Consider the following 27,218-nt stretch of genomic DNA (forward strand, 5'->3'; position numbering starts at 1 on the left):
CAATAGATATTTTGATCATTGGTTGTAATGGAGTAAAAAATTAGAAATAAAGGTCAAAGATTCATCAGATATCAATTACTAACTTTCTAACTCCCTTCCTCCCTCCTGAGAGTAGGCTATGCAAGTAATCATTGCTTAATATTCTTGAGTTATGGAGTGGTTTTCTCCATTTTTTAAGTATGGAAATTGTGGGTTGCCTTCAGTGGGGTCAGTTAAGGACTCTGCTAATAGAATATAATTTGGAAATATTTGTGGCTTGGGGCCAGTTTTGTCTTAGTGCTTGGCAGTTCAGTTAAGACTCTACCCTCATAAACAGGAGAGGCTGTTTTTTATACACTATTGGCTAATTTCCCCCAAACCTTTAAAAGTGCTGTTTCAAGTACAAAGAGCCACATAGATTGTGACTTGCTGACATGTCTGTTTCTGATAATTGGCATTTGATTTTCGGTTTTTGCCTCCCTCCCCTCCAACACCCCTCCCCCCCCCACTGCCATACACACATACACATTTTTCTTTTCGTATATGTGTTCATTCTCTTAAGGAAGAAGGCTTGGGCACTTTCTGCCCATTTACTTTAACCAGATACATAATGAAGTAGAAGAATAAGACTTCTACTTAAAGTGGAAGGGAGGAAAACTGATAAAAAAAAAAAATAGTAGACCTGGGATGGGTGGCTCATTTGGTTGGAGCATCCTCCCCTACATCAAGAAGGCTGCAGGCTCAGTTTCCGGTCAGAGCATGTGCCTCGGTTGTCAGTTCAGTTCCTGGACCAGGTGTGCATAGGAGGCATTCGGTTGCTGTTTCTCTCTCTCTTTTTCTCTCTCTCCCCTTCTCCCACTCCTTTCCCTTTAAAATCAATACACGTATCCTCGGGTGAGAATTAAAAAAATAGTAGACCCCCAAATGCCTTTGGCCTGCCTACAACAATTATCATTGGCAAAAACAAATAGTCAATGTATTATGTTTGAGCCGTTTCCTATGCTTCTTGGCTTTTCATTTCCAAGCCCTAAAATCTGAGTTACGTCTATGTCGTGCCTGTCATGCTGAATTTGATTTCATTCCAAGCCATTTTCTAAAAGCCGTTGTGTTATTATCCTATAAGCCAGGTATTTCTCCAGTTAGGGAGAAGTCCACGGGGTGCCAATATTTGCATAATAAATGAGATCGACGCTGGGTATGTGAAGACCTAGAAATGGGACTATAATTGGGCCATGGCTCAGGTGCACCAAGGAGAAGTGCAAATATTCACCCATGGACAATAGCAGGGAGGCAGGTGGCAATTGTCTCAGGCTATTTTTACAGTTCATTACCATCCTGGGCAGGAGGGTAGTAACTAAAGCCTAATGATGCCTACACAGTGTTACATCTTCCAGTTTTCTGTTTAAATAACCACAGGCAATAAAATATTAATGAAGACACATAGGCATTAACGTTGGCAGCAAGTAATGGGAATCAGAGCTCGCCCCGTTATGATTTGCTGCTCTGGGTCCCCAGCCCCGGGGTGGGTGTGAACATCCCTTGGGATTTGAGCACTCAGCTAGACACACAGTGTTTGATACCGTTGTCTCCTTCTGGAAAGGAGTCCTTAAGCAGAGGAATCAAATTGGACATTGTCTCCTGTCTAACTCCTCTTCATTCTTGGATTTTATAACTCTTTGGAAGTCAAGGTGTAGGAAATCATCTTCAAGCTTCTAAACCAAAGAGGCTTACCCAGTGCCGGGAACCCCATTAAGAGAAGTGCAGATGTGAAAGCAGCTATGCCTGTAGTTAGTTCCTCCCTTGTCAGAGTTCGGTTCTAGCTGTGGAGGTCATTGCTCTAAATTAGCTCTGTAGTCTTCATGGAAGCTCATCTGTATGTTTAGAGGGCATTTATTTTCTAAAGCAGAAGATCAGTTGGGATTCTTTTAAGGGATTACTTTTTAACATAAGGTGACTAAGTTACCTGTAGCTGACAAATAATTATCTCATCGAGATCACAGTGCTTTTGGGGGCCACACTATGTAATAGCACTACCTTATGGTATCAAAGACAGGGCTCCCCCAACATGGTGTGTGAAGAATGATAGCGTGTCATCTCTTCCTTTCATCATCTGTTTAAAAGCTAATTAACATATTAACTATGCTTGTCAAAATGTGGGGCAAATCATTTATAAATAAGCCTGTCAAATGTAATGAGATTGCATATTAAATCACCCCTCTCTCTATTACATCTCTGATTTAAGATTAAAATTAATTTATTTAACATTGTAGCAGCTGGGTGGTTAGAAAAAAATTTCCATATCCATCCTGATATATAGAAAAATGTCTGCATCAAAATTGATTTTGCATATATCAGGAAAGAGATTGCCTATTCATTGAGTATTATAAGGCCATTTAGCATTACTTTTTATTAAATAAGCCTAATCACCATACAGATTGGCAACATACAGAGTTGGCGTCATTCTTAACGATCTCTCTTGAACCCAGGAAATTTATATAGTAAAATAAGGTTTTTTGAGGACTCGGATTTGTTTACAAGTGTTTTAATAGAGAAAATCATAGATAAATTCTACTCTACGCCCCATCCTGAAAATAAACTTATTCTACATGAAACCCTGTCTTGAGTAATTGAGTAACAGTAGTAATTGAGTCTTAGTAAGAGTAACAATAATAGATACTTTAATTGAACACAGACTGTGTTCTAAGCTCTCATGCATTTTAATTACTTACCTGTTATACCATAATACAGTGGAAGAAAGCAAAACCCAGGAAGAGTTAGTAGGATAGTGGATAGTAAATAAGGTCAGATAGTGAGCAGAGGCAACGTTCAAAGGGCTGACACACTCCAAGTCCTTTCCTTTCCAACATATTACGTAATCTTGTAAGATGATTTATAAGAAATTGGGCTTTCTTTTGCTAGTAAAGTTGTTCCAAAACATCATACGGTGAAATTCCTATTTTGTAATTTAGATTATGCTCTGAGTCATGCCGAATCCTTTTTGTGCTTCAAATAAAGGTTGTGGCTTTCTCTCTCACTCAACAGCCTTGAGAACTGCCTTCCTCCCCTTACTTTAATATTCTGTATTATAGTTTCGATCAAGGAGGAGTTTCTTTACAATAAATTTAAGACGTGAATCTCTGGATAGAATACATTTTACGGGACCAATTCTGTGCTGGCATGCATTTCCCCAACTCTTAACCGTTACTCATTTATCACTTCTACTAAAATGAATGAGTCTATTTAAAAAAGAATGTAGTAAGAATGAGAATTTGAGTTCATTGGCCACATAAAGTTATCTATCTGTTAACACTATGTACACATTTATAGTTAATCAGGTCAGAAGACCAAGGAGGATTTGAATTAGTCACTGTCTAAAGTAACAGTAAGAGCTGCTCAGGCAGTACATGATCCAGGTGACTTGTCCGTGTGGTCACTGACATGCCGTGGGCCTTAACGAAAGAACAGGCTACAGTCAGAAGGGCACTGAGGTGGTCGAAAGCTGAGCTCATTGTGGCAGCCATAGTTTCTGAATCCACTCGTACTATATCTAAGTCCCTTAAAATTAGGATCACCATTTGGTATATTATCCATTCCAGAATACCTTTGAGAATTAATAGTAATTCTGCCAGCACAATAGGTGTAAAGCAGGGATTTAACTGTGACATGTGGTCTTTTTTCTCATAAAGAACTAGAGCAGTAATTTGTTAAATACTAGTAATGAGAAGAGACTTAATGCATATGAGTGCTTAATTTACACCGAAGGACTGCTAGCTACAAAGTCAAATTTCTTGTGGAAAACTTCTGTAACACTGATTAATAACGAATTGTCTCCAAAAGCACAATTCTCTGATATTAGATTATTATAACATTATTGAGTGGCTACCAAAGTGCTGAATTTAGCAATGGCTTTGGAGTGTTGAAGGGAACCAGTCCTATTTTCCTATCAAAAGGCTAACATGGTTATGGTTTTTACATCTCATGTTGTCTATCAATGTGTGTTTGTGAGAGAGAGAGTGTATGTGTGTTTTCACTGGATGTGTTTGGTCATTTTTTAGTGATAAGTTAGCTGAATAATAATATACAAAATGGGGCATTATATGTAGTCTTCACTACTAAGTATTTTTTTAATTAAAAATTCTCTTATTTTTACCAGAATTGGCAAAGTAATTGGAACCCACAAATTGTTTTGTGGTTTTTTTTTGGGGGGGGCGGTGATTTTTAAATCACAGTGACTAAATTTCATGATGTTAATATAACCCATAGTGTACTCAGCAGCTTCACTGGTTTATGAAACTAGCAAGAGATGGTTAAATGTGAAATTCTTTAAGAAACATAATACTCCACAAATGTTGAGAATAGTGTTCTTATTAGTTCTTAGTATATCAGCCAAGCAAAATTTATTGCATTTTTATTGGAGTATAGGCATACCTCAGAGATATTGCAGGTTCAGTTCCAAACCACCACAATAAAGCAAGTATTGCAATAATGTGAGTTGTAAACTTTTTGATGGTTGGAGGGTCTTGCCTTCAATTTGTAAAAAATGCAACATCTGTGAAGTGCAAAAAAAACCAAGCACAATTAAACCAAGGGTGCCTATATAGCTCCAAGGGTGCTATAGGACATATAGAAGAAATAGAAGCTACTATATCTGATTTCAGGAAAATTAACATACCATTTATGTCTAGAGAATTAGAGATTTTGGCTGAGGATGTCGTGTGTGTGTGTGTGTGTGTGTGTGTGTGTGTGTAATTTGAAAATACATAAGTCAGTGCTCAGTTTAGGGAATATTGGATGTATGCTGGCACCTTTTATGTTTGAAGTGTGTGTTTATTCATGTAGAAATCAGTTTTCTGGTCAAGTAACTAGCAGTGGTTTGCTCTGTAAAGGAGAGGCAATCTTGTAGTAGAGAACACATTAAAAGCCTAAATTAAGTTCTATCTCTGCCCCTCCTTCCCTGTGTGACCTTCGTTGACCAAATCTGTTAGCTATCCTTGTCTTTAGTTTCTGAAACCTGTAGCGGGAATAACTAATAGCTAATAGCTGCCACAACGGTAGGTACTAGCAAAACCAGTAATCTCCTGCTTTACCCATATTCACCCTCTAATTTCCCAGAAGCAACTGCTTTCAACTCTTTTATTGTCTACCTCTATATGTCTTCAATAATTGTTTATATTGCTATTTATGGATTTACTAGAGGCCCGATGCACCAAATTCATGGAAGAGTAGGCCTTCCTTCCCCTGGCTGCTGGCACCAGCTTCCCTCTGGCACCCGGAACCTCTGGCACCCGGAACCTGGCTTCCCTCGCAACCAGAGGTTGTCTGGAAGGACACCTGGTCTAATTAGCATATTTTGCTTTTATTATTATAGATTATTTTAGACATTATCTACTAGGTAGATGTTATGATAGAGGTTTAATTTTCTTTCATCAACAATCCCCATCTTCATCTCATTCTCCCATTATAGAGTCTATCACATTTCGAAACATTGATATGTAAATATTCCTGGTTAAGTCAAGAGGTATTTATGATATGTATTCTTTCTTGTATAACCTTGTGTTCTTCCTGAATTTTATAATTGTCTCTGATTTGTATTAGTTTAGTTGTCTTTGTTCTTATTCTTAATTATTTATAGATATGAAGGATATGTCAATTCCATATGACAAAAACTTCCAAATGCTCAAACACATCAACAAATCTATCAATCCCATTTAAATTTTTTGACACCTCCCTCCCTCAACGTTTTCCTTGGGACTTTTCTCTCTCAGCTCTGATGTCTTGCTAAATTTAGCAAGAACATCTGTCTTTTTGGGATTTCTATTTGCCCCTCTCCTGTGGTTATTGGTCTAAGTGTGTTATTCTCTGTTTCTCTTCAAATCTGTTCTCTACCCTCTTCTGCTCTGCCCTGTGTTCTGGTTGGCCAGCCCCTAGGGAATATATCTTCCAAGCTGTCTTGGCTACAATTCCAATTGGGTTCAGGCAATGGACAAGTGAGAGGAGAGGGAGATGAGATATTCTTTCCTAATTCTTCCCTACTTTATTTTTTTTAATATATTTTATTGATTTTTTACAGAGAGGAAGGGAGAGAGATAGAGATTTAGAAACATTGATGAGAGAGAGACATCGATCAGCTGCCTCCTGCACATCTCCCACTGGGGATGTGCCCGCAACCCAGGTACATGCCCTTGACGGAATTGACCCTGGGACCTTTCAGTCCGCAGGCCGACCCTCTATCCACTGAGCCAAACCGGTTTCGGCTCTTCCCTACTTTAGCCCATATTTCTGTAAATGGCTGACTACAACTTCTGTGGGGAAGTCCCTCTTCCATGGCTCTTGCTATCAATAGATTTCAGTAACACTTGACCTTTTTCATAACTAGGAGGAATAATGGCTTTTAGTTCTAAGGGAGGTAATGCTTTCTGCTGTTGCTAGCCTTTTAGGGTTTCGATGTCTTATTGGTTCCCTCACACTTCTGGAGGTAGTCACTTCATTAGTCTGTTCTGGGTTGGATTACTTCTCCTTCCAGACCTTTCCTGATTATAGATTCCCTATTCCTGGATTCCAGTCTTCCTTTAGTTTTACAAGAAAGAATGCATTAAAGATACAGTTTTCAAGTTCTTCGTTTTCTGAAAATGTCTTTATTCTGCTCCCACATGTGACTGATAAAATTTCATTCTGAGTATATCATTAGGCTTTGCTTAATTTCTTCGGAGCGTTAGCATTGCTGCTAAGAAGTCTGATTCCATTCTGATTTGCAGCTATTTGTGTGCCCCTCATACTTTCTCTCTGTAGAGTATTTCATATTTCAGTTGGGGGTGTGTCTTTTTCTATTGGTGCTGGGTAGGTTCCTTTTGATATAAAGACATATGTTTCAGTTCTTAGAAATTTTCTTGAATTTCTTTTTTAATGATTTCTTTCCTCCTACTGTCTTTGCTTTTTGGAAAATTTGTAATAGTTTGCTATTTAAGCTTCTGTATCGATCTTCTGTTTTTAAAACCTTTTTTTACTCTCTTATTTTATCACTTTTTATCTTCTAAACCTTTCATTCTTTTTTTTTTCAAAATTGCAGTTGTCATATATATCACCTCTGCTTTCTTTTTGTCTGGTTTCTGTTGGAAGCCTTCTTCAACTGTGGGATGCAGAGATGCTTGGCTGTCTATTTACGTTATAAATGAGGAACTGAATCTGTGTGCTTAGGGAGCACTACTGACTTCTCAGTTCATTATATTTTGTTCAGGAAAAGCTGCCCTCTTCATTGGGAGACTCAGATGTCAGTGCCTGAGGCCTTTGTTTCTCAGGTGCTGCTTCCTGGCAGCTGACTTCCTCAAAGCAGGATGGGGGAGGGGAGCTGATAGTCACACAGGTCAAGAAATATATTTTCACTCCATTTCTCTTCTTCAGCTCTGTGCCTCAGCCTGCTCTCACCCTTTATTCTCAATTTGAGGTCTTATGGATTTAATTTATTCAGAGAATAAATAAACACTTGGTGTCCTGCTGCCTGGTTGGGGTGGGAGATAGTCAGAGAAGACTATGGATGGATTGCTTGTACAAACTCAATCTTCCACCCTATTTCCAGTTGTCTGATTCACCTGCACACTTTCTAGAACCTGCATGTCCAAGCCCTGAGCCTTTTTGAGTTTTTGTAGGTAAATACTCTGACTATATCTTGAAGGTATAACTAACCTATGGTCTCCTGAGATTGTCACACTTTCATCCACATCTTCTGAAAAAAGGGTATCTTTCATTCTCATCTATTTATTCTTGCTTAAAATTTTTATTTTTATTTTGAAGTACAGACTAAGTTTTTAATCCATATACTTAAATACCAATCTGGGCGACAGCAAAATGAGAAGCCTACATACTCAAAAAAAATACCTTTTCGTTTTTTTATACAACCAAGACTTTTTTTAATACACGCATGAAACAAATGAAAAGCCAGTCATTGCCTCCTTAGAAGCTAGGCCTTGAATTTAAAAACTTTTCACTGTTTCCCGTTTTCTCTGTTCAGTACTTTCTTTTATTGTAATTCTTTCTTTCTTTCGGCCAGTCTACGGCTAAAATTAAAATTTATAATCAGATTTACTGAGCCTGTCAGTGTAAGATTATTTCAGCTGTACCTCACCCACACCATATACACATCACAGATTCATAATTGTGGTTCAAAATAACTGAATATTCTAAAATTTCTTTATTCCAAAAAAAATTAATTATATAGCTTTTTTAGGCTTTAGGTTATTTTCAATACAAAATGGTAGCATCACCCATCCTGTCCACACCATAGGACCGCTCTGAAGAGGAAGTAAAACTGCAGAGAGCAACCTGGAGGGGGCGCCCACGTCCTCTGTACACCATTGTGGACACACAGACACACACACCCACCTCATAATAGTTCCAAGATTTGGGGGAGAGTTGTGAGGGGCGTTCTAGAAAGTTTGATGACCCCACATTAAAATGAGCACGCAAAAGAAAAAAGAAAAAAGCCAAACATGCAAATCATTAAGAGCTTCCATTGAAATCACAAAGTATATACATGATCAAAAAGGTGAAGACTTACCTATACATTTCTGCGTTTAATCAAAGAAGTTCTGCATTAAAAAAACAACAACAACACACACAAAAGCTTCCAGATCAGTGCTATTTCCACTTCTGAGAATAATTCGGTCCTATCGGAGAATTTCATTATTTCTAGCAATACGCGGTACAGTCCAGCGGAGGGATTCACTCAGTATAGATGAGCACATACCTGCTGCTTTAGTCACTTTAGGGAGCGAGGGTGAGCTTATGCACATTTTACTACACGTCCTGCTCTTGTTGATAATTTAATATTTGAGGCTTTAACTATGGACCGTTGATTACTAAGGGCCTTGTCCTGTAGAAAGGTGTGCTTTTGCTCGGAAACAGAGTTGAACAGCAGGTGCTGAGGGATGGAAGCCGCTCAAACAGCACAATGCAGGTAGGAGCCTCTTGACTGCCCACCTCTTAGTGTGCTGGTGAAAATTTGAAATCCTAGTGTTAGTGAAATAATGACATCTTATTTATGGGGGCGGAGGGAACTTGGAAAAAAAAGCCATATGCTTTCTGATGAGCTAGCGATGAAAGGGAATAGACTATGGAGTGATAGTTCCTAAGAATTGATCGTAGGAAGTAAGCCTTTTGATCAATGGTATGTGTGAATCTAACATAAGCTTGCTATTAAAACTAGCAGAAGCAATTAGTGAAACTCTTTCAACAAATATTCCAGTCAATATAAAGTCTCTAATCCAATGAAGGTAAAAAGGTAGACTCTTAACTTACATGCACAGGAAAGATAGGATTGAATGGAAATGTGATTGGAGAGAAACTGGGAGCTTGGCTAACCATTATTGTGTGACTATATTTAGTAGAGGGATTTCAGTGTCTACTTCATACTGTTCATTGAAGGTCGGAAGTGGGGACTCCTGTGCTTTCGTGCCATTTGTGAATTGATTCCTCAGGACACTGCATTATCTGAAGTGTATTTTAATTAAGAAACACACTTTTATTTGCTGATACTCTGCTGTATGAATTAATATAACTTAAAGTACACCTAGTAGGTTTCTTGATTTTAGATGCTACATTATATGATTGATAAACTTAGATATTTGTTTGGTTGGTTGCTTTTTAGTTTTACTCTTCAAACGTAGTGTCCCTAGATTCCTATTGGTAAAATATGCCATTAAGGGGGAAAATAAATAATACAATAATTGAAAAAGGATTAAAGTCAAACTTAACTAAAGTAACCTATGAGTGGCTAAGAAATAGCCTGCTAAATTCCATTAAAAAAATAAAACAAAACTTAATCATAGTGTGTGATAGCCACTTATTAAATTACTAAGGACAGAATCTGTTTTCCTATTCACATGTGGGTTGTTTATTTTTTGTTATACAGCATTTTATGTTTCTCTGTATTTCCATGTGAGACAGATTCCAATAATGAGATGTTTATATATAATTGTCTTTTGTATAGAAACTTGGGAAGGATTTTGTATTCTTTCTCATCGATGATGTAATGGTTCTTCCTTGATTGCTAGCTTTTCCATGCTTGCTTCTGAAACAATATATTCATGGCCTGATGTAAAGTCAACAAATTTAAAAACTTTATCATATTTCATCCTAGCATATTCAGTTATTTCAGAATTTTAGTAACCAGTGAAATAAATTCATAATTTTTTAATTGTTTCATGGCCATTTTATAACACCACCCCAAATTCTGAAAGTGCTTCCTTATGTTGCACACACTAACTAGCTGGTTGGTGATAGCAAAGAAAAGAAACACCCCTGGAGTCCCAGGGCAGCCCCCTTTCCACAAAGATCTCTCTTACAGTACACAATATGAGCATCTTCATTCATTCATTCATTCATTCATTCATTCAACAAAATCTTACAGACTTTACAGAGGGTCAGCCATAAAAAGACCTGGTCCCTATTCTCAATTACCACTCACTAGTGTCATTGCATCACACAACTCCAGGGGACATCATTCATTTTGTAGTCTATGCACAATGTCTAGTCTACACAGCCATATTCCAGGGCAAGCCTTTGAGAATATTTTAAAAAGCCCACAAACTCCACCAAAAAAGAAATGGATAATGAAAAATGGACAATGAGGATTTATAATGGGAAGGTTTTTGTCTTCAGGTCTTCCATATATTTACTAAGATATCAGATGGTTGTCAAATATTTCACTGTCAAATATTCTCTCAGCAGTTATTCTCTTCATGTTAGATATAATTTCTCTAGAAAGATTGTTTGAATGTGTCATTTGCTTTGATATTTAACATAATTACCCGTGAATAATTTTTTTCCCCTTTCTCCACTAATGCAGGAGGATTAATAACTTTTGCAGGGAGAAATCTTATAATATGACTTCCTATGTTCTGCATCGGCTGTCATATAAACAGAAATTAAAGATGCACAAGGCTTATTAATGCTTTTTTCTTGTCCTGACTGGTCTTCAGTTATTCCTTGGAGAAGTGCTTTCACTGGTAGCATTTTAAATGACTAATCAAACGGGACTTCTCTCTTCCTTTCTTACTCCATTGTATAAGAAATAATATTTCTCTGCTATTGAATGCAATACTTTGAGTTTTACATTGTTTACTTATAGTAGTCTTCAGTAAGGACCTTTCCTATTTACATTTTTTTGTGTGTGTGCCTAGTTTCTGGATATTTCTAGTCCGAATATTCTCAGTTATCTATATAATCTGGGGCTGTTATTTTAATACTTTATCTCTAGGATTATCTGTGGGAGCCTGTTTTGAATTTTCAAGTATTTTTAAAATAGAAAATCATCTTATTTTCAGTATAGTAGCAATGGTGATAGACTTCAGTTTTAAAGGTAGTTTTATTGCCTGCCCAAACCTGAATTTTGAGACTTGATTTTGGTATTATCTTTATCCTTAGCATTTATGTGACCAGGAACATGAACAAATTGGCCATTTCTCTTTCTTCTTTGTGATCTGACCAGATAAAGCCACTTGGTTGTCACTGGGGAGGCAGGTGGCATAATGAAGGGCTCATTGGCCCTGGCTTCAGAGTCACGGTTTCAGGTCCTGGGACTGAAAGGAAGACATTTAAACATGTAATACAGTGTCCGTAGATGTGAAAGTCAAAACATTGTCTTAAACATTCTCTAAATATTCCTCTACCTCTAAATTTTACCATTTGAGTAAATTGTACTGCTGGACCGGAGGTTGCCATGGAGACTGCTGGAATTCTCAGAGTGACTTATAAATCACATTAGGGTTTAGATATTTTGGTGATATTATTGAACTCATTTTTTTTTCTTTTTTCTTTTATTTTAATGTTTCATTTTATATGATATTAGCTCTACATCCAGTTTCTCTATTGCAGTTTCGTGTATATACTGCTCAGACTAGTTTATGCAGTACATTCATTCATTTTTAAAGATATTTATTGAACATCTATTTTGCACCAGGCACTGGGCCAGGTCCTGGGGCTTATAGAGGTGAGAAAGACCCGTTCATGCCTTCAAGGTCAGAGGGAAAGACTGTGATAGCTATAACACAGGTATACAGTTGGTACAGTGGTGGCTTAGAGGCGACAGTGGTAAGTTTATCCTTGGTGGATTGTTGAGGAGAAGCGGGGGGCAGCGGGGCCGGGGGCGGAGGGAGGGTGGTCACAGAAGGTTTCACCAAGTGGCAATTACTTGGACTGACTTGCCAAAGCCATCTTTCCAAGTTGACAAGGCTGGGGTTGAAGGCCATAAAGGCCATGCCGTGGATAAAATATCCCACCACGAGGTGAAATAGCTGAGACTTGTGGGTAGGAAAAGGGACATGGTTTAAGAAGCAGGTAGAGAAAAACGAAGGAAGGGGGGAATGGTTCGAGACCATAACAGAGGGATTTTTACAAATAGTTGGGATATGAGAACTTCATGACTGAATAAAGGGAAAGGCAGGGGTTTTGGATGATTCCTGTGTTTCCAGCTTAAGTAGCTGGACCAGAATGCAAAAATATAGGTTTGCCACTTGATTAAAAAAATTATATGTGTGTGTATATACACAAATATTACATATACACACAAATTTATATGTACTAAAATATATGTACACTGAAACATGTATATTAGATAGATAGATAGATGATAGATAGATAGATAGATAGATAGATAGATAGATAGATAGAAGTATATTAAAATGTGTGAGCAAGAATTACCATTGTAACATAAGCATTAATGCTGGTTAGTACTTTAAGATGGTTGGATTCTTGAGACCTCTCAGAAGTCTTATTTTAGATGTCAACACTGGTACCTACTCCCAAGTCAACAAGTCAACAGCCGGCCACCCTGGGCCTTGGCCTTACAGAACTACATTAGCTGCCTGAACTTCATTCTTTGCTTTTATTTAATTTTTGTTCTGATATGCTTAACTTATAAGTGTACCTTCTTGAAGATGTAATTTTGTCTCACCATTTGAAAAATAAATCTTAGAGTGTCCCATTATATAGCAAGTCTATTTTTTTGAGTTGAGTGTTTTCTGAGATAGGCTTTTACCCACAATCTAGGGTTGCTTTGGTTTGGTTTTTATTCCTTGAGAACTAAGTACTCCAGAGAAGTATTTGACTAAGATATATTGTGCCTATCTGAGCCTAATGGAGCGCTAACCACAGTAAATGATGAGTGACAGTTTAATCAATTCAGCCCCTTCAGTAGTCACCAAGGGCATGTGGAATGTAATTTTTTAATCTTTCACTTTTCAAATTCTGCAAATGCCAACTTGAAAATATCACATCTGTTATGTGTAATACATTTTTTTATACGTTATAGCAAAAAAAAAATTTTTTTGATCTTTTAGAAGCTAACCTCCTAGGGAACAAAACCATGGCCTATCTTACAAATATATACATTTCCACAGAAAGAAGTGAGATAAATTAATGGCAGTCTTGGAACATCAAATCACACTAGCTTTAATTGCATAATGGTTTATTTCAGTGAAGCATGGCTAAATAAAATTACCTATTAGGTTAATTAACGAGGAACCTTTCTGAATTACTATTGCATTCCTGTGTGTGAAGTTCAGGTTGGGTTTAGCATTTAATCTAATTTATTTCACTAGTCTACTGTCTTTGTTATTCCTTTGACTGGAGCCTGAATCTATATCCAGAGAAGTAGTCCAAGTTATAAAACTCCTTTCAAAACAGAATTACCTAGATTCCTTTCAATTCTTGCTTGTGGGTTTCTCGTCTTGGAACCAGCAGCGTGAGCATTCGCTTGTTAGAGATGCGGGATCTCAGCCTAGTCAGTCAAAACCCTCATTGTAACCAGACCCCATGTGATGGGCAGTGAACATTCTAACCAGGCCCCCATGGGATGGGCAGTGAACCCTCATTCTAACCAGGCCCCCATGTGATGGGCAGTGAACATTCTAACCAGGCCCCCATGTGATGGGCAGTGAACCCTCATTCTAACCAGGCCCCCATGTGATGGGCAGTGAACCTTCATTCTAACCAGACCCCCCACGTGATGGGCAGTGAACCCTCATTCTAACCAGACCCCCCACGTGATGGGTAACCACATTAAAGAGTGACAAGAGCTACTTCAGGTGCTTTTTCTTTTTTCACAATGAGCACACAGGCTTTGAGGAATTTCTGGTGTCAGCATAATGTTGAAAGAGAGGAAGGCAAAACCTGCAGAGAGTCCTGTTCTGTTCATCTGTCCTCCTATCAGAAGCAGCTTGACACTCTCTTCAGCTACAGCCCTCTTTCTGATTCTCTGAACTTGAGTAGAGGCCTCATAACTTTTAGTTAGGCAGGTTGGAATGAGAAGGGGCAGGCGGGTCTCTCTCGTGGTGAGAGTGGGAGCTGGCTGGCTCGTATCCTCTCTGTACAAACTCAGATGCACAGGCTGTCCTGTGTCATGATCCAGGCTCTGTGGTGCAGGGCTAACACTTGAGAGTGAACCTGTCCCTCTCTGCCCTGAGGAATCTCAAGCCTTTGTTAACAAATAGATGAAATCAGATACTAAAATCTAGGAGAGGTTTTCTTTTTTTGTTTTTTGAGATTTTAATTGAACCGTATTTTAAAACACTAACGTCTTAGAAAAGAAATAAAATAAAGAAATAAAAAATATTAAAGTCTTACCAAACTGTTACCCTGAAAATTAGGGAAGAAGGAAAATAATGTTTTATTTTTTTGATGACCAAAATAAGATTAATGTAGTTTACATAAATAATAATCTCTCTGTCTCTAGTCAGTTTGGCTCAATGAATTGAGCGTCATCCTGCAGACCTAAAGGTCCTGGGTTCGATTCCGGTCAAGGGTCTGTACCTCAGTTGCAGGCTCCTTTCTTGTCCGGGCCCTAGTCAGGGCTCGTGTAGGAGGCAACCAATAGATGTGTTTCTCTCACATTGATGTTTCTCTCTATCTTTCCCTCTCTCTAAAAATGAATGGGAAAAAAATATCCTTGGGTGAGGATTAAATAATAATAATAATGGTAATAATAATCTCTCAGTCCTATTTTATGCTTCATGTGGGATAATCATTTTTGGGTTAATTAGCATCTTGTAATAGCAATGTCTTTATGAGAAAATTGAGTGTACTCAGCTTGAAACGGCATGTGTCAAATGCTGAAATTATTTGAGTGGGGAGTTGATGGATTTAAGTAATCCCTATTTTAGTTGCAAGATATAAAATTGTCCTGCACTGTAACATCCCAGGAGGACTTTACCACACAGGTAGTTAGTGTATAGGTGGATTACAATGCATCTTAGCTGGTGACCATAGTGACCCTGTTTCATCCAGGTCTGGGAGGACTGCTGTATTGGTATAACCCCTTGGCTCTGGCTCATTTGAACTTTGTCTTTAAAACTAAAAGACCAAACCAGTGTTCTGAGAAAGATGATAGTGGCTAATACATTTACAAATTAATAAATTACAGTTTTAGGAAGTACCATGAGAAGCATGGAATTAGGGCATGACCTAATCCATCCAGTCTGAGAGATCAGGAAGCCTTCCCAGAGAAGTGACATTGAACTCGCTGTACCCTACTCTGAAGGAGAAAAGTTCTTGCCCCTTCCCTGGGAATTCCATTCTTTCTCTGCATTCCACACTCCCCCTGTTGCCTGAAATTTAATCGTTTAGATCAATTTTTTCATCTTGAATTCCTTTGCCATAGATTGTATATGTCTATTTTCAACTACCTTTATATCAAACCAACTCTTTAAGTAGTTTGCTGCCCAAGTTATTTAAGGTTAACTTTAACTGATATTTTACCTTCTAGCCTGCAGGTCTAGATGGCTCATGTTGCTTTTAAGAAAAACTTCATCAAAATGCACAGGGGCTTCTTTTTTTCTCGTTTGGGGAAAACTCAAAATGCTGTGGCTCTTCTACTTAATGACTCATTCTATATCCTGTCCCAAGGAGATGCTGTCCTTCATTTTGCCTTTTGTAAAAAATAAACCTTTGATTTAAGAATAGACTTATAGAAAACTTGCAGGCCATAGAGAGTTTCTATATACTTCTTACCTGGTTTCCTCTATTTTTAATATCTTACCTGTGGTACATTTGTCCCACCTAAGGAACCCACAATAGTACATTGCTAATAATAACTTTACTTTTATTTTACTGTGTTTTTTTTTTCCGAATTTCCTTTTTCTGTTTTAAGATCCCATTCAGGATGCCACATTATATGTAGTAGTCCTGTGTCCTTAGCCTCCTATGGTTATGGTAGTGTCTCAGATTGTCCTTGCTTTTCATGACCTTGATAGTTTTGAGGAGTACTATTCAGGTATTTTGTAGAATTTCCCTTAATTTGTAGTCAACTAATGTTTGGGGGAGGAGGAAGACTACAGAGTTGAAGTGACCTCATCACCACGTTCTATCAAAGGCACGTGCTAGCCACATGACCTATCACTGATAACATTAGCCTTGTTCACATGGTCAAAGTACTGTTAACCAGCTTTCACCCATTTGTAAGGCGACTATCCACCCCCATCCCTTCTTCCATACAAGCCTCCTTGGAGACAGTCCCTAAGTTCAGCTCTCTCTTGGTAGTTGAGAAAGTGACAGTGGAGGGAGTGTTGCACTGCTTTTGATTCATTCATTCAACAAATATATTTGAGCCCTTACTATATGCCTGACACTTCCCTGTGCCTTGAAGACAAGCTGATGGCCACAACCTTGTCCCTTGTCTTTTGGGTCTTTCATCTAGAGGAGACACACTCCCGAAAAGCAAAGAGAAGCGAACATCCTTTAAGTGGTGTGAAGAAAACAAACTAGGGGAAGGAAGGTGAGACATGGGGTCTGGGCAGCAAGAGGAACCTGCCTTACATATGGTGGTTAAGAAGGTCATATCTCGATGGAGCCATTTGAGCTGATCCCTGAATAACAAGGAGCAATTATCCATGCACAGTATGAGGGGACATGCGCTCTGGGCAGAGGGAACAACTCAAGCACAGATGCTGACATGGGAAGGAGTGTTGGGTGTTTTAGGAGGGACAGCAGAGCAGCATGGCTGGAAAGAGGAAGTCCTGCGGATAAAAGCTGTGACAGAAATTAGAGAGCCTGTGGGGTCTTCACTCTCTTCCGTCTTCACTCTTGGTTTTAAAGAAGAAAAAAGCTCAAGATATTTAAAAATCTGATTCCTCTGTAGATTAAAATTTGTATGACTTTTTTTGATTTGTTTTCTCATTCTAAATTCACTTTCTTTTAAAAAAAATTTATTTATTGATTTTAGAGAGGAAGGAGAGAGAGACTAGAGAGAGGGAGAGATCAATTTATTTTTTCACTTATTTACTTACCATTGATTAGTTGCTTCTTGTATGTACCCTGAGTAGGGATCGAACCTACAACCTTGGCATGGTGGAACAATGCTCTAACCAACTGAACTACCCGGCCAGGCTTCTAAATTCACTTTTGTACCCAATTTTTTACTCATAATTTTGTACTCTTTGTCAAAGTAAGAACTCCAAAACTGTATGACCTTCAGGCTTAAAGAATAGTCCATCTTTGCTCATAATTAAAATTATCAATTCAGCTTAATTGTGATAAACTATTTATACATCTGTGGCATAAATTAAATTCAGGAGTTTTGAGACTTGAAAGATATAAGCATGTATGGATGCTTATATATTACCTTGCCAGGTAATTAACCCTAAAATAAGAATTTAAACACACTGAATCCCGTGTGACCAGTAAGCTTTGTGACCAGTTCTTATTCTTGAAAAAATGTAGACTAACAGGCTGATAATTATGTAATTACTCAAATTGTCAAAAGAAGTGACAAATTAAAGGGACCTGCTGAAATAAGTTTATATATCATAAGTATAGAACAAGCGTGGATGCATTCTTTCTAAGTAAACTACTAAAGGCAGTCACCTTAATACATCAAGAGAGGGATTGCAGGGCTAATTCACTGTGGGAAGGAATAAGTGGAAAGCAGGTAATAGTTCCTTCATATTAAATTGAAGGCAGTAAGGCAGCTCCTGTAATAAAGTAGTCTGCTATGTTAATATGTTGATATGTTTTATATTTCTACTTTCTAATTTTCTTGAGCTTCCTATCTCTTTCTTTTATATATCCTTTAAATCATTCCCTCAGCTTTATTAGTGTACCCTAAGGCAGCTTTGAAAAGTGATGTCCTCAGAAACGTCCATTAGAAATGAGAATTCTAGTCCCTTCACTAGCTGAGCAGATAAGAGCCTACAGGTGTGTTATATCATTACCTTCCAACCAAGTGGAATTACAGCATAGATTTGTCTTTTAATTGCTCTAAATATCATATTATGGAGATGATATAGACTAAGCCCAAGTAGTGGTAAAATAATTTCTGGAAGGAGTCCTGACCGTGTAATGGTTACATCACCAGCCAGCTTAGCAGGATAGACAGCGGGAGAGGCTTGCCTTCTACTGAGGTCTTCGCACTCAGAGTTGGAGCTTGTGGTGGGAAAGACCAAGGCCAAAAGGTGGAGAATAGCGGGTAGGTTCTGAATCTTTAAAAAAGGAAGGTGTAGGTAGCTATTTAAGATCCAAGATAGTTTTTGTTAAATACGAAGGCAATAAAAATATAGGTTAAGTAGTCTTACAAATGAATTCATCAAATGAAAATTTTTAAAGTGACCAAGTTGAAATCCTACACCTAACTGGACATCTAAAACCCAATATTTATACGAATAAAATTGCATTTTAATGTGTTAATAAAATGATTTTGATTTCTATTTTGTCTCTCAAATCTTAAGTGAAAAATGTTAAAACCCATCTGCCTAGCTCATTGATTTCTGAAATTAATTCTTTACTTCTTGAATTATTTTTTTATATAAAGTAGCATTTGTACTTATCATTTTGACTTTACATATTGTTGGTGTTTAATTTAGATAGAAAGTATGTGGTATAATAGAGAAGAGATTTCTGTAAATTACTCCTTTAATTCAAAACACTGCTTATATAGACTTGTGATAGCAACTGGAGCAGCTATAGAGAAGTCTTTAACCTCTAAAGCAGTGGTTCTCAACCTTCCTAATACTGCAACCCTTTAATACAGTTCCTTGTATTGTGGTGATCCCCAACCATAAAATTATTTCTGTTGCTACTTCCTAACTGTAATTTTGCTACTGTTATGAATCATAATGTAAATATCTGATATGCAGGATGTATTTTCATTGTTACAAATTGAACATAATTAAAGCATAGTGATTAATCACAAAAACAATATATAATTATATATGTGTTTTCTGATGGTCTTAGGTGACCCCTGTGAAAGGGTCGTTCAACCCCCAAAGGGGTTGCGACCCACAGGTTGGCGAACCACAGGTTGAGAATCGCTGCTCTAGCGGATCTGACACAAGGGTTTGCTCACCCTAAATGGAATAGGAGTGCAGCAATTAAAGAAGTAACCTAATATGTTCATGATTTTATTAGGACACTGTCAGGAAACAAATTCATTCAATGTAGAGCCATTAAAAAAATATCCTGGAGAATTGCTAGAAGGTAAAGAGATTTAGCACAAACACTGCATTGCCTGAACATCCAGGACTTAGGAAGGCAGGAACCAGGTCAATTCAGGGGACGTCACCTCTAGGAAGGTGGCTATTGCTAGTTCTCTGCCACTGATGGGACTTAACTCATCTACGTATGGTAGTTTCTTTTTGTTCTGCCCCCAAGTGACTTGGTCTCCAAAGTCCCAGCAGCAGTATTCTGTTGGCTCCCTGCCTATACTATTGATTGGTTGTTCCTGCTGCTTAGGTGCAAGCTGTTGTCTGGGGGGCAAGGTCTCCTGATACCCTGCTGGACTGCTTTGCTAGAAGTGTGAGCATGGCAGGGTAGCTAGGAGGAAGTGGACCATAGTAGATGTTCAATATATATTGAGTAACAGCTCCAAAAATAAACTCATAAAGAAAGCTATTCTGTTTGCTGAAATGTTAGAGGAAGACTTCGTGGAAGAGTAGGCGTTTACATCACAGTATAGAAGCTGGGTTGGATTCACATGTCAAGAGCAAATAGATGAAGAAGGGGGAAGTCCTGGGTAGAGCAGCAGTTTGAGCCAAGTTGTACAGAGATTTGCTTGACTCATGGGCCTATCAGTCTGGCTTAGAGAGCCTCAGTGTAGTTGCCTTAAATTGCTTGAGCAGCCTGAGTCAGTGACTGATTGAAACAGAATCCCTGGGGTTTGTGTTTAGATCATTTGCAGTATTTTAAAGTTTCCCAGATAATTTTGAGGGAAAGGTGTTAGAGCCCTGGATAGCTAGAGAGAAAACTACATTATGAATTTGTGAAATAGGGTTGGAAAAGAATATTAGAACAAGGCTGTGGTGGCTTCTATATTAAAGGAAGGATTTCTGGACTGCATCCTGTAAGGTGGAGCCACCAAGTTTTTTGATTATATTGGTTTCCACCTTTTTCTGAGCCCAGTATAATTGCATCTATTTAAATTCCTTTCAGGGCAGTAGACAGAGCGGGGAAGGAAAGTTATGGGATCCAGGTGTGTGTGTGTCACAGTCCTTGGTACTTATTGAGGATGTTATTTTTTCATTGTTTTTCCTCTGTAGGAGTAGGTATTCTAGCTCCAGATTTATTTTTCTAAGCAGAATATATCAAAGTTTTTGTAATAATTGTTTCTCCTTTCTTTAGGGGAGTTGGTTGCATCTTTGTTGAAATGATCCAAGGAGTCGCTGCTTTTCCAGGAATGAAAGACATTCAGGATCAACTTGAACGCATATTTCTGGTAAGTTCTTCATGGAATGCTTTTGAGAAAAATTGGTTTTTAATTCACTCCTTAGTGGTAGTGGAAAATAATTTTAAACAAATTTATTGGTTGTCACATTCAATTCTAACATATTTTTTGATTTTTGAAAAAGTAAGAAATTAGTTAATAATTTTGTTTTTACACTACTGCACATTAATACTGTGTCAAAATGGTAAGAACGGACAGGCCATCAGAGGTACTATAGAATAGGGGGTAAAAATGAGAGCTCTGATGAGAAATTGTGAGTAATTTATGTAGATATCCCCCCCTTCTTAACTCCCTCCCATCTTCGCCCACTTAAATGTGGGCTTTGATCAGTAACTTTTTCCCATAAATTGGAGCATAGGAAAAGAGGGAGGGGAGGAAAGGATAGTAACTTTGAAATAGAGAAACCAGGGAAACATACCTCAGCCAGGTCTTGAAGGTTGTCATCATCAAAGAGAAGTCATGTTGGTACCACGTACCCTTAGTACAATGTGTTAAGAACGACACTTCACTTCTGTGATCTTTCAACAAAATCATGACTGCAGTAATCATGAAAAACAGATCACGCACACCCAGACTGAGGGACATTCTACACAATACCTGGCTAGTACTCTTCAAAATTGTCAAGATCATCAAAAACAAGAACAGTCTGAGGAACTCTCACAGCCCAGAGGAGGCTACAAAGGCATGACAACTTAATGTGATGTGGTATCCTGGACAGAATCCTGGAACAGAAAAAGATCATTAGTGAAAAAACTAGTGAAATCCAAGGAGAGCATGCAATTTAGTTAATACCAATGTGTATTTCTCAGTTATGACAAATGTTCCATCGTAATGTCAGATTTTAACCACAGGGCAAGCTGGCGAGGGGTCTACAGGAACTCTCTGTACTACTTTTTTGTAACTTTTATAAAACTATTCTAAAATTTAAAATGTTTAGAAATTTAAAATATACAAGAAATAAACATGAAATGTGTCCTAGAGCTATATGATCTGGGTTTAATCACCTGCTCTCTTACCTTGGGCAAGGGACTTAGCTCTCTGAGCCTTCATTTTCCCCTGGGAGAAATGAAGGATGATGGTAACACCTACCTCATAAGTTTTAGGAATATTTGACCTAATATGCAGAAAGTGCTTTTAGAACTATGCCTGACACATAGTAGATACCCTGTTGATTTTCTGTCTGAAAGATCTATCCATTGATGTCAATGGGATGTTGAAGTCCCCGCCTGTGACTGTATTGCTGCCCAACTCCCACTTTATGTCCATCAGTATTTGCTTTATATATTTGGGTACTTCTATGTTGGGTGTATAAATGTTTCTAAGGGTTATAGTCTCTTGTTGGATTGATTGCTTTATCATTATGTAGTGTCCTTCTTTAACTCTTACTATAGTCTTTGTTTTGAAATCAATTCTATCTGATACTAGAGGCCCGATACACGAAATTTGTGCAAGGGGCTCGGCCCCTCGCAGCCCTAGCTTCATCTGGAAGGTCGTCCGGACAGTCGTTCTGCTGTTCAGTCCAATTAACATATTAGCTCTTTATTATATAGGACTAGAGGCCCGGTGCACAAATTTGTGCATGGGTGAGGTCTGGTTGATCCGCCCTGAAGGAGGCCCATCACCGGAAGGGCCGCAGGCAGTTGGCCAGCCAACTCCACCCCTGATCAATAAACCGGGGTGTTGGAGGCTGGTTGGGGCCCGGATCAGGCTGGTTGACTGCTGCAGTGTGTGTCATAGCCACCAGTTGTTCTGGTCATTCTGGTCGTTCCGCCATTCTGTTCGCTGAGCTTTTATATTATATAGGTAAGTGTTGCTACCTGAGCTTCTTTTTTTTCTGTTTCCATTTTTATGAACTTATTTTTTTCTATCCCTTTACTTTCAGTCTGTGTGTCTTTTGATCTGAAGTGGATCTCTTCTAAACAGCAGATGCAGAATGGGGCAAAAATAGGCTGACAGTTGTTTGTATGGAAAACAATACAATAATAAATAATAATATCAGAATGAACTCTGTTTTGCATACTCACAACTGTAGATCTACTTTTGCCCAATCCTATATATGATACTTGTTTTGTAGCCATTTCTTTTCAATTCTGCTTATTTATTATCCATAAATTCCCACACAGAACAATAAAATATTGTTTCATGATTACAATAATAATGCATCTTTATGATGGAAGACTCCCACAGTATCAAAAAGTATAAAACTTGAAAGAAAATCACCCTTTGTTCTACTACCCAGAGAAAATCGCATTTAGTATTTTGCTGTATATCCTCCATTTCTACACAGGTAAAGCAAATTGAATCATACCTTGTGTACTGTTTTGTAACTTTTTTTTACTTAACAGTATATAATCAACATCTTTCATTGAAAAATAAACCTAGAAACTTATCATTGTTAATGACAGGAGAGTGTTTATTGTATGGATGAGATACATTTGCATAGTTTGTTTATAGTGATTAACTATTATGAAGTGCTGCCAGGAACATCCTTTATACAGTTATCCTATTACTTAAAAATCATTAGAATTAAAAGTCCTTAATCCAATAAAATTTAATTTTCATATTCTTATACAGCCATACTTTTAGCTAAACTAATAGAACACTTTTTTCTCCCTGTTCCCAAGAAAATCTCTTGCTGATTTCACTGAGATTGTATTGAGCCTATGGATTATATTAGGAAGAAATGATATAAAATTGAGTTTTCCCAATCAAGAATAAATTATTTTATTCATAGTTTATGGCCCTTAGCAAAAATGTACAATTTTATAAACATTTTTTCTACTCCATTCTTTACTTTCATTCAATTATTCTAAATAACTTTCCTGTTATTTTCTAAAAAATATAATAAACTTGTTCATATATTGTATCATTGAAAAACAATAGCAGAAGAGAGAATTTTAATGGGCTACAGTTTGCAAAACTGTATAGATTATTATGCAAAAACTGCTTTAAATATTTAGCTTTTTAAAATGCCTGGCCAGAGTGACACAGTGGTTGAGTGTCGACCCATGAACCAGGAGGTCACAGTTTGATTCCTAGCCAGGGCACATGCCTGGGTTGTGGGTTCAATCCTCAGCAGACAGTGATCAATGATTCTCTTTCATTGATGTTTCTATCTCTCCCCCTCCTTTCTTCTCTCTGAAATTAATAAAAATATATATATTTTTAAAAAATTATTTTATTTTTTCCCATCACCATTTATCCCTCCTGTACCCTATCCCTCCTCCATCCCTCTCCCCCCACAATCACCACACTGTTGTCCCTGTCCATGACTTCTTTCTTTTTTTTCCCATTGTTCCTCAATCCCTCCACATCCCCTGCTTCACCCCCACCTCTGAGAACTGTCAGCCTGCTCTCTATTAGTCTATCTCTATTTTGCTTGTTAGTTCAGTTTGTTCATTAGACTCCATATATGAGAAAAAACAGATGGTATTTGTCTTTCTCTGACTGGCTTATTTCACTTAGCATAATGTTCTCCAGGTCTATCCAGATTGTCGCAGAGGGTAAAATTCCCTTCTTTTTTATGGCAGAGTAGCAGCATTCTATCATGTAAATGTACCTTAGCTGTTTTATCCACTCATCTACTGAGGGACACATCAAAGAAATATCTTCACTTATATATTATTTCAGAGTGAATTCAAAAGAAAAGGAAATGGTTATACTAGAAATGAGGTATATTCTATAGCAATCGAACAAAAAAATGAGTTTCATGAAATCATAGTTCATTGATATAGCTTAAAGTTTTCATTATAAGTATCTTTTTATAATGTAAGTAATTTCCAATAGGTACTGTCCTGTTGGATTGCTTCCTGTATGAAGATTTTGCTAGTATTTCTTAATTATGGCAATACTTTCCTAATTTTATGGGTATTCAGAGACCTTTGAGCTATGACTAGGCTTTTAATAAATCAAAGAGATAAATCATTATAAATTTCCCATGGCAATATTGATATCCTAAACTACTGTTTGCTCTTGTTAGAGCATAGAGACCCTTAAATACAGATCAGCATCATGATTGATGGTAATAACTATCTTTTACTGTAATTATTATACATGCATAGTGCTTTTTACAAGTAAAATGTCCATTGGTAATTAGGAAATAAATATCATCTAAAATTGATGCTTTAGAATTAAAATGTTATATTTTACTCTAAAGAATTAGACATGATCAAAAAAACTTCATTTGACAGTAAATGTTATCATCTTAAATATTTTATTTCCCCCACTGAATTGTTTAAATTTGCAAACGCTAGCTATATGTCATGCTCTACAAGCAGACTCTCCCAGGAGTTGTGCAATCATCGGAAGAAAACAATCTACTAACCCAGTGTGGTTGAATCACTGGGAAAAAATGCTTTTCCTCAGTGACCTTTTATGTCTGGTCTGAAGAGGAATAGCTATTAAAGTGTAATTAAATCCACTTGCACAAGTTTCTCCTAGAAACTGCCAGACACCGTTTTTTAAGCAGCAGTTGTGTCTCCAGGCTCTGGTAAAGTATTGCCAAGGAGAGAGTCAATTTTGCAAAGTTGTGAAACATGGGATTATTTGTTTTGTTTTGTATTTTAATACAGGGATTAAGTCCGTTTATTCGCTTGTGAACTGTGTATAGAAAGGTAGTTAGTAACTTTGAAGCGCAAAATTAATAGCTTGTTACCAAGATAACTAATATCATTAACCCACACACACAGAGTCTTTATTCAAATGTGAAAAGCAATAAGATCAGTCAGGAAAGCCTTTATATATTTTTATGGTTTTCTCTTCCTTTTTATTTCCTTTTTCTCTTCTTTGGTGGAAGGGAGTAGTTCACGTTTTTAACAAGTCCAATGAATTTATTTCTATAGCATAATAACTCTATTGATATCTGTAAGGTGAGCCGGCTATGGTATAATTTGAGATTTTTACCATTAAATCATTTTCCTTGAAATTGTGATGCTCATATGCAAGAAAGAAGGAAAGTAATAGAATTTTGACAAACTATGTTTCAGATACTTTGAAATTGCCAGGTGAATGGGCCACTACTTCTGTAAGCAATACTTAGGTGAAAATGGATTCATTTATTTTTTTCAGCACTACCCATTTTTTAATGTGGTGTGATACAGTCTATTCACCTCCATTAATTGCAAAAATAAGTGGTAGATGTCTTCATCCAGGTAAATATATATTCAGGGTGACAAAAATCAGAACTAATAAAAAATTTGTATTCTAATCACATTATTCTGAATTGAAAGAGAAATCTGCTTGGTGGATCCCTGGGAAATGCATCTCTCTCACTTCACAACAGCTGAGCAAATGGCAGAAGTGCTTGCATAGCTGCCTGTGACCTGTGGCAGATGCTCTGGGCTGTGTGGCTCACAACCCAACGTACAGCAGCCAGGACAGGGGGGCTGGCAGGATTCAGTTGGGGGCCTGTGCTTGTTCTCCCTGCCTTTGAATGTTGTTGACCCTGAAAGTCTCACCTTGCCTGTCTCCTGAGTCTTCTGGCTTGCAATGGAATTTCATCCACCAGTTGTTGGGTTAACCTCTTGCACATTATTTGATTGTTACAGCTGTTAAAATGTTTTTCTTCCCTGTGTGCGATTCAGGCTTTAGAAAGTGCATATGTGTGTGAGTGTGTGTAAGAAGACCCACTTGCAACTTAGAAAGCTACTACTCAGACTGCCTTTGAGTGAGATTGCTCCCTAAGCAAGCCTCTCTTTTGGAGTTGACTGACCCGTGTAGATGTAGCCTGTACACCCAGCTCCAATCCTTGTCTCCTGATCCTGGCTGTTTTTTTAATTGATTTGAGAGAGGAAAGGAGGAAGGCAAGGAAACATCAATGTGAGAGAGATACAGTAGAAAAAGCTCCCCCAACTGGGATTGAACCCACAACCTAGGTATGTGCCCTGGCCTGGAATCAAACCTGTGACCATCTGGTGCCCAGACTATGCTTACTAACTTTGAAGCGCAAAATTATTTGAGCCATACTGGCCAGGGCTGTATCTAGTATCTTAGCTGGATCCATAACCCTGAGGATTCATGATTGGCTAGGATAGCCATATAGAATGTCAGAGAAAGCTGGCACTGACACTAGATGGTTAATACCAATTGGATGTAGCAGCCACATGGTGAAGATGTAATATTGATATCACAGATTTGTATCATCACTACCATTAGTAGATTTGCTTAAGTGATTTCTGTCATCTTCCTTCAGCACTTACTCTGCAGCACAAGGTACAATAGAGATGGGAAAGAATTGTGTGCCACATGCCTGCCCCGGAGAAAATCACAACAATCAAGGTGGGCAGGCGAGCATTGTCTTTAAGAATGGAATCATGAATAATTGCTGAGCAGTTGATCAGCAAATGAGGAACCCAGTATTAGTAATAGATCATGTATTAGTTAAAAAATACTGAGCTCTAAGAGTTAAATTAGGTTCTAATCCTAGATTGTTGTTTTTTTATTCTCTCTGGACAAGTCACTTTTTCTAATTGGATTGTAGTGTCTGCATCTCTAAAGGGAAGAGTTGAACTAATGATTTCAATAATGATTTGCAGCTCTA

The 27,218-nt window shown here is 37.7% G+C and overlaps 1 protein-coding gene across 4 annotated transcripts in view; it reads left to right on the forward strand.

Annotated features, from left to right (window-relative positions):
- Window positions 1-27,218, forward strand: part of CDK14 (cyclin-dependent kinase 14) — a 506,888-nt gene that overhangs the window by 298,230 nt on the left and 181,440 nt on the right. For all 4 annotated transcript variants that reach the window (XM_006779192.1, XM_015558314.1, XM_006779193.2 and 1 more), the window contains one exon: window positions 20,578-20,671. In XM_006779192.1, coding sequence (XP_006779255.1) covers window positions 20,578-20,671 — 94 coding nt within the window. The remainder of the gene's footprint in view (window positions 1-20,577; window positions 20,672-27,218) is intronic.

Source organism: Myotis davidii, unplaced genomic scaffold (genome assembly GCF_000327345.1).
Source record: "Myotis davidii unplaced genomic scaffold, ASM32734v1 scaffold187, whole genome shotgun sequence".
Taxonomy (NCBI): domain Eukaryota; kingdom Metazoa; phylum Chordata; class Mammalia; order Chiroptera; family Vespertilionidae; genus Myotis; species Myotis davidii.